The sequence below is a fragment of the Anticarsia gemmatalis genome, chromosome 11 (genome assembly GCF_050436995.1).
Source record: "Anticarsia gemmatalis isolate Benzon Research Colony breed Stoneville strain chromosome 11, ilAntGemm2 primary, whole genome shotgun sequence".
In the NCBI taxonomy this organism is placed as follows: domain Eukaryota; kingdom Metazoa; phylum Arthropoda; class Insecta; order Lepidoptera; family Erebidae; genus Anticarsia; species Anticarsia gemmatalis.
In genome coordinates, this window is record NC_134755.1 from 7,342,811 (window position 1) to 7,351,704 (window position 8,894).

General features: G+C 34.1%; 1 protein-coding gene across 1 annotated transcript; it reads right to left on the bottom strand.

Annotated features, from left to right (window-relative positions):
- Nucleotides 1–3,455: 3,455 nt before the first annotated feature.
- On the bottom strand, nucleotides 3,456–5,396 carry LOC142976597 (uncharacterized). Its single transcript, XM_076120035.1, has 6 exons — nucleotides 5,248–5,396; nucleotides 5,107–5,155; nucleotides 4,630–4,842; nucleotides 4,194–4,250; nucleotides 3,912–3,962; nucleotides 3,456–3,574 (listed from the first exon to the last, which is right to left on the bottom strand). The coding sequence occupies exons 1-6, from the start codon at nucleotides 5,293–5,295 to the stop codon at nucleotides 3,510–3,512; spliced, it is 483 nt and encodes a 160-aa protein (XP_075976150.1). The 5' UTR covers nucleotides 5,296–5,396; the 3' UTR covers nucleotides 3,456–3,509.
- Nucleotides 5,397–8,894: the final 3,498 nt, after the last annotated feature.

Here is an 8,894-nt window from a genome sequence, read left to right on the forward strand (position 1 = left end):
CAGCTAACAATAGCCAACTGACAGTTGTTGCTTGAGATTGACATTTCTAGAGCTAGGCAAAACAAAATTAATAATATAGTAGAACTAGTCGACTAAATAAGATTATCAATTCTTATTAGTATTTAGTAGGTATTTAAAAGTCATTCACGAGTCTTTGGTACTGATACCTGGTACCAAAGACTCGTTTAACTTATGCGTAAGCTTTATACTTTGGATTTAGGTCTGGGTAACAAAATGTTTAAAAAGTGTATTCAAATAAAAAAAAATGTATATTGGTTAACAGATGTAACTACGTGCAGACAGATGACAGATGCTTCGAATTTGATGCAATATTTCACTCGGGTTCGATTTTTCACTACGCTACCTTACGTAGATTAACCTCCGCGGTACTTTTTTTTGAATTTTTATGGATAGTTTAATAAAAGAAAATATGGAGCAATAAGCTCGTTAATTTTCAAAAGTCGTTACTCATTAAGTACATGACCTACCACCTAAAATAATACTAAATTAACAACATCTACTTTAAAATTCATATACTCGTAGTTGAGTTTCTAAGCAGGTAGAGTACTCGTGTTTAAGCGGCCAATAAACTTATTCAAATTTTTAGCTATCTTTAAACTTTGCACTTCTACCTCTTACAAACTTAGAAGGAAGTTGATACAAATTCTATATCGCTACGTACTTACATTATAATCGTTATCATCCTTCGTCAAGGACCTCATTCATCTGGACTTCGACTGTTACTATTCAATTAAGGATTGGAAATTCAATTATAAGTTTTGAGAGTCAGAGCTGAGAGCTCAAGGTATGCGCTCAGGCGTCTAAATTAATTCGCACTTTGAGATATGATTATCTGTTTACCGTTAAGACCGCTGGGATTATAAAGTAATTCTGAGCGTTGTTAGTACACGAATAACGAAAAACTAAAACAGAATGCAAGGACATTAATAACTACGAACTAGGTACTAGCCCTTAAGTAAGTAAAAAACGATAGTTATCATTTGATAGATATAGACGCAGTTAAGTTAGGTATAACATTAAGCTAAAATTAAAGTTAGTAAGTAATAAAAATATACTGCAGGTGGCAGCCAAGCTAAAATTAGTTCGAATTAATTTCACTTACCTATCGATCTAACCCTGTTCAACAGGTATTCCGGAATGAAAAACGTATGCTCTATAAGTACTAAAACTTAGTTTTTTAACCTCCCTGATATAAGTAGGTACTATAACTTCGATTAATGAAAATTGCAAGTCAATCTTTTCAATAAGCAGGATTCTGGTTTACTTTTAAACTGATTTTGTATTACATGCATTATTCGTATGTTAATCCATCGTCCCTGCTTTAAGATGAGTAAGTAGTAATTTAAAAGCATTAATTGTGTAACTTAAGCATCTTCGATCATTCTCCATTCCAGGCGATAATATCCTAGTGGGATTACAAATAAATACACTTCAAACTTGAACTCTCGAGGGGGGAGATCTTAAAGGTTGGTGGGAACCTCAAAACGCTACAAAGAGACATTTTAAGGACAATTCAGTGGTTTAGTTTTACCAAGTGTCCCGTTAAGGACGTCTTGGAAAGACTAATGCGCTTAGAGCAGTTGCTTGAAAGATGTTATCGCGTTTACACGCTGGATTTGAACTCTTAAAACGTCAGGAACGATTTATTAACCCCGACACTAAGTAAAGCCATTTTACGTAGTTATTGTATTTGTTGTTAATAAAGGCACCAAACTTTTGGGTATGATAACACTATTGTTAATCAATGGCTACGTCTTTAATATTTTTACTTACTTAAATGTGCGTAGAGTTCCCATTACGCAGTGTAGCGGGTTCAACAGTTTTATGTCATCACTTAAATTGCTTAATACATTTTTTTTCGAATGCAATTTGTAGCTAGGTGCTTAGGTACTTTGTGCTTCCGCGACATAAGCTTTTAAAGTAACTCGTAATGATTGTAAATCTGCTCGTATGTCCAGATTATAGTAGGCACTTTAATAAGCAAGAAGCGAAGGATATGCCTTAACTCTAGTTACGTTATGAGGGTTGGTCACTAATGATCAACGTTTTTCTAAGAAAAGCTTATCGCTTCAGATCATAAAGTTATTTCTACTTTTATTGATGCATTATTAAATCTATAACTCCTAGAAACGCACTAAAAACATCTGGCCTCTAAAATATCTAGTGAGTGTATGAGTGTAACTGGTTATTTGTTATAAAATAAATCGATTATAAAGTTAGAGAGCCGCCTCCAAGCCGTTGTGAGCGCAATATATTCGGCTTAATAGTGTAATTTTGCAGGGTCTTGCAATATCTTGCGGTGAACTCGACCACCCCTCTGCCGACCTCTGACAGACGCCAGATTGCATGCTACATTCTGTCGTTAGCACACGAAAATGATACTACACTGTGTTCATTATTTACCTGAGATTCATATGTTAATTATGCTGTTAACTTGTTCTAAACGTTGGTCTGTATTTTGATAAGCTAAGTAACTAAAACATTTTGTTGCTGGCTAAGTTAAAAAATGCTTTCTGAATTCGAAAAACGGATCTTTAAAAAAATTATATAAAAAAATTACAATTCTAAAAAATTACAAGTCACTATGTGCTTAGACTTAATTACCTAATAGTAACTTTAGACTCTATGTACTCTATCTACTAATATGTGCGACTTGTAGAGAGGCGAAACGCGTCTTAACTTTCGTAGTCGTCTTTATAAATCAAAGAGAAATTCTTTCAGTAGAAAGCACATTACAAAGTCGAATGGTATTTGTGAATATTTGACAATGGTAGCTATTTGGCGATGCCTTATCTAGAGATATAAAGTGAGGTACCGACGCCGCATCAGAGCAATAAAAGGTCGCGAGTTCGAACCATACATTATTTATAGGGGGTTCTATCGACAACAGCTCCAGAAATCAATATAGAAAAACGTGCTATAAGATTCTTCAGCCTAATCAAATATACCGGGTCAAAGTTAAAATTGAAAGAAGTCTGGGTTCTGAATTATTCATTAATTTGCAATAAACGCCGGTACTATAGGTACCTTAGTAGTTACATCATTGACTGGGCTAACAAAAAAATAAGTAGATATTAAACTTGTATGTATACGTAAAATCGAAATGTTAAGACTATTCATCAGCAGTGTCAAAAATTCGCATACCTAACTTGATAAGTGTGTAATAAATGTGTCTAAGTATAGCATAATTACATAAGACAGAAGAAAAACTTAGGTTATATCTACGATTCTTTAATAATTTATAATATCGTCAGTGAATAAATATAAGTGACGTCATATGCGTAAGGTACATTGTTATAAAAGCAGGCAATAAAATAAAATGCTTTTCTGTACTAGAGTCTAATGATTACATCGAGAATTTAATTGCATTGTCGTATCCAAAAATAAATACATAGGTAGAAAATGTATCGGACACCCTTGAAATAAATAACAAATTTGTATTTGTAGCACTTTATTGATTTTCCAGCTAACAAGTTGGAAATAAAAACTTATGCACATCTGTTGAAAGCAAAACGTCCAATGGACCTTCTACGGCGACGACGGCGGTCCGAGACTGTAAATAAAATTATAATGAGACTATGATAATAGCTTTCTTCCTCTTTTCTATTTTTTGACTTTTGACGCGGTCGATGCAGTGCAAGCGGCTGCCATGCTGAGAACTCAAGTACGATTCTTGAGCCGAGTAAAATGTAATTGATTTTCTAATTTATTTTAGAATATTCTTCGATAGTACCAAATCTTGAGTTGGGTAACTTGGGTAAATATATAGCAACGTTCCAATTACATGGGATGGGCCTAACACTATTCCCAAACTGAATTCTTATGTCTACAGTCTACATACATTACGTTAAATAAAGTTAACAAGTACATTTTATAAGATGTTTACAAACCGTCACTGTCGGCCTCTTCTCCTCGGTACTTCCCATGCACTCTGCCATTATCTGCAAGAAAGTAGGTAGGTAGGTACACTTTTAATGACTTTTCCATTACAAAATTGTGAATAAAAAATTCAATAAAATTAAGTATTAGGTTCTGTTCTGTTCAGCGTGATTGGTAAAAAAAGCAAGTTTGATAATACTTAGTGTGTAAGCGCAGATTTATCAGAAGTACGCAAATTTGATAATAATTGCAAAAAATCATGAAAGCTCAAGATTTCTGTTTTCACAATTTACCTTCTGGTTCAAAGTCATCGGATCTTAGTCCCTTTGTGCTTCGTCGATTGCCGGATTCTGGAAACGAGTAGGCAGATAATTTGATATTAACGTGAAAGTACGTAATAAATCTTAGATGAATAACACTAAGTACGAGATTTTTTTTAAAAAACAGTCTTAAGATTGTACCTTCGTAGGATGATCAATCATACACAAAAATATTGAACTAGCTTTCTATTGGGTATTTTACACAACATTTTTCTTACATGAAAATAACTTTCATAAGCATAATGAGTTGTTTGTAGTTTCCTTTAATAAAAAAACGTGTTAAAAATATTCTGTTCTATGTTTTACCTGCAGAATAGTTTGTGAAATGTATAAAAAGTATTTTTAATACATAAACCGAACACTCCATTCAAAAAATTACTTTGAAAAGTAGCTCAATAAAATTTGTTACCGTTATTGTCCTCTTCTTCACTTTCCGCATCATTGTCGTTGTCTGATTTAGCTTTGACGCTCTTTTTTACCGGCTTTTCTGGGCTTTCATCCAGTTTTTTCTCCTCAGAGTCACTGTCACTGTTGCTATCACTCGATTCCGCTTTCGGACTAGGCTTTTTAACCTTCTCGAAGCTTCCTTCATCGGCTGATCTTCTAAAGCGTTCGTTTGAATCTAGTAATCGTAATAAAAGTAAATTCAATCGATAATCGGTAATCATTTCTAGTGATGAATTTAAATGTTTCAAAGAACATAGCTTAAAAAATAGTACCTGTCTTCTATCAACCTATACTTATATTCTATCATCCTATTGGTCTTATATCAACCCAAACTTAATTAAAGTCGGTAAACAAAATAATCCAATTCATGAAAGTGAAAAATCAAAATACATAGTTGAAAAGAACTAAATATTAAAGAATATTAATTATTGCCACTTACATCCATCATCTTCGAATGATTCACTTAATGCGATGAACGAAATTAGAACCTGAAAGTATATAAAAAATTATATGTAGGTATAATAAAATACTTATACGCTATGTATGTACGCTAATTTTAATAACATTGCTAGTATTTTACCGTCAAAATAATCCATATTTTCGGACTTGTTTTGCCTGGTAGAAGCATGATGAAGTTTAGAAAGTGTTCATGCCTGGAGTCCGATTACCTAGCCGGTAAATGTAGCGATACGCTTTGATTTTAATTTTCTCCGAGTAATATCAACACTAATTTTATTGCCTTGAAATTTTATGGACTATCCACTTTATTAATTACGAAAATTCTTCAACATGAATAGTAAAACATCAAACGATGATGTATATTTTGATACGAAATGCAAAACAGAAAGTATCCCAACTAAAAGTGCAGTAAACAGCGCAGGTCAGCCCCCGGCTCACAGAGGGATTTACCGACTTTCTACGAAAAATGAATAACATAAATCGTGGTACGAACTCAAACTTAGCCATGCAGAAGAAATTTCAATATAAAAGCAACCATTAAATATTTCTCAGCTGCAAGATAACATTAGTCCAGCAACAAAGTAAAACTTGTTCAAAATTATTTTGAAGTGTCTTCTAATTTTGCGAGTAACAAAAAAGTTAACAAAGGTGTTCTCTCCTTAACAGTCACAGGCGCTTCTGTTAAATCACATCCATTTATAATGTAATATGAGCAGAGATAATGTGTGCCCCAGGCGAGACAAATTTGCCAACTTTTTCTGTTGAACAATCTCTTTATATGAAATGGTTAGCGCTGAGAATTTCCGCGCAAAGTATTATTAGCAAAGTTTTGTATTAATGTTAGCAATTCATTTTTTTAATATTTTGAGAAACGCATAATAGTTTTGTAAACATTTTATGCCCAGGAGAAGAATGTCTTACGTACCAGGCCAACTTATCTATAAGTAGGTACCTATAACACAGCTGCAGTGCACCTTTCATGTAAAGTTGCATCGAATTCTTGATCGATACCCCGGACTTTCAATGTCAACCGTTTTACTGCTATCCATGTGAGGTGACACAGTTACTATTAATAGACGTTATTAAACAAATGAATACCTATGTGCGTGACTGACTGCAGTTAACTCGAAAATTGTCTCAGCAATTCGGATTTGTTAGAAATCCTCGCAAAAACCGACAGCTTAAAATTTACATGAAAAGTACGTGGCTTAGCGCTGTGGCGGGCGTCGGGGACGTGTTTTTACCTTCGGCTTTAACTGCTCACTCTTTATTCGAAATTGGCTTCGAGGGTTATTGGATAAAGAGATTATAAAATGTTGCTTGAAGGGATTGGGATCAAATCTTTCTTTGTATTTAAAGGTCACTTAGGAGTTTGCGCTTCGTGATAAGCACGCGAAGTACTTCTGACTGGGTACCTATTTACCGCAGATGAAGAAAATGTTAATGTAATATTGTAAACTGTCTGTAGCTGGAGGGTGAGTTTTTACGTGGATCTATTTTACATTCTTGCTATACTTAGTTTAAATTGAAAATAAGTTCACTAAAGTATCTACTTAATTACTTTATTGTGGTTTATAGTAGGTATTTGGTTTGGCATGTCCAGCTTAATTGGTATTATGAAGTCTGATGATAGAAAACATTTTTTACATACTTAGTTCTTAGGTGTTTTTATAGGTGCAGAGGACAGATAGAAGGTATTTTAGTAAGTTGGTACCGTCAGCAAGTTCGCGTGACATTTTCCCGAATGAAACTATCGCATGACTTCCATAGCCCATAAACTTTGCGTTTATGAATGTCTTGGAAAAACTTTTTGTTTGGCAAAACTTTTGTTATGATGTTAATATAAACCAACATACGTGTAGGTATAGATATATAGAATTGGCAAACAAATTGGCTTATTGCATGTATCTATTGTAAATCAACAGCAGGTAGGTTCCGGATTGTCATTCCGAGTGCGACGGAATACCGAAAGTCTTATTGATGCCTCGGTGACACAAGCAACAAATCAGCCTATTTTTCTTTTATTTATTAGTAACCTTACTATGCTATATCAAAGCCTGTCAAGAAGAATAGGGCTGTTTTGAAACAAAAGAATCATGCACAATAGATAATGTCATGAGCTCACGAGAGCGCTGAAAAATGTTAAGTTGAACGCTACCTACTCATAAAGTTCCTACCTACATAACACTAAACAATGATTAGACCAAAATCGAAATACTAAGAATACAGAATTCAATCAGTAACAGTAACAATTTCTTAGAGGTAAGTTAAGTCAAGCCGGTTATATTACCAAAAGTTATCAAAAACAAACTTGAATGTCAACTTAGGTAAGTATACAGACGTCTATAGGAACATTTATTACTATTTCTAGGTAGCGTGTCGTTTTATTAGTAGTTTTATCGTTGTGTTTTTATTAGAGCTACATTTTACTTCTTCAGAAAATCAAATAAAGACTTGCCAACTGTAATCTCCGACACCTTTCTTCTTTTTTAGATATCGAGATCAGTCAATGATAATGCATACATGAAATAGTACCTAGTACCTACTTATCTAGCTATTGGAATTAGGATTTCTTAAGACACCTTTCCACCATATATAGGTAGGTATATTAGGTATTGTATATGGGGTAGGTACTAGTTTAATCAATGAGTAGGTAGTCTAGCCAAGACTACACAGGATTGTTAAGGATGAACAAAATCTATCAAGTACACTCGAATTTGAACACATAAGAGCCTATAGATATGCAGCCGACATACCTATATGCTGTAAAGCTAAATTCTCCAAATAATAATTATCTAGTTGATTTTTTAGTTTCCCATATTAATATCAAAGCATTTTCACAAAGGTAGAAAAACGTTCTTATTATCTCCTGGCATAGCCGATAGGTAGGCACTATTAGCAGTGCTGCACTAGCCTAATGTGAATTTCTAAAATGCCAGACACTTTCATTTCCAAATCTTAGTCGTGAGCTAGACAGTTGAGTCATAAACTGACTGCAATCAGTCTACCTACATCTCTGAAGTTTCAAACTTATTCATCCATAATAAATATTTTTATCGTGCCGTTAGCCTTTCAGCTTAGGTTAACGATGTTTGATATCTGTCGCAACATTTTTTAAAAGCACTTGAGTACAGATATAGGTACCTAGGCAGGTACATGATACGAATAGTATATACGCTTCTCTACTAAGAGCATAGAAACAGTTGTTACCAAGACTTTAAGTACCTACCTAGGTACCTATCCCGTATCTTACACTCAGGTAAAACCTAAGTTACATTGATGTGCTCGAACTGTTCTTTCTTATAAGCCCACAGTCAATTCATGGAAAGGTTTACCAAAATTAAGGTTTCTTTCATTCACAGGAAAACACTATCCCCGATTTATAAGTTTTTATAACGAAGAACAGTCGAAAGGAAAAGAACTCACGTGAGCGAATCCGCAGAAAGATACATAGTAAGTAGGTCATTTACAAAACAGTTTTTCAAATGGCTATTTTTAGCATGTAAGTCTTCGTCTACTCATTCTTCCTGGGCACAGTAGCGAAGTGTATTGCAGTACATAACAAAGTTTATTAGCCGTTAATTGTTCAGCTGGAAGTAGGACGCACTGCATGCTAATAGTCTCTCGTAGTGAAATATCTGCGATGTCACTTTGTTACTCGCTGATCTAATTGTACACTTGTTTACTACTCTTGTTTTGTAGTAAACAAGTCATGAATAGAACTGTATGTCGGTCAGTTACAAAAATAACGACAATATACGTATTTCG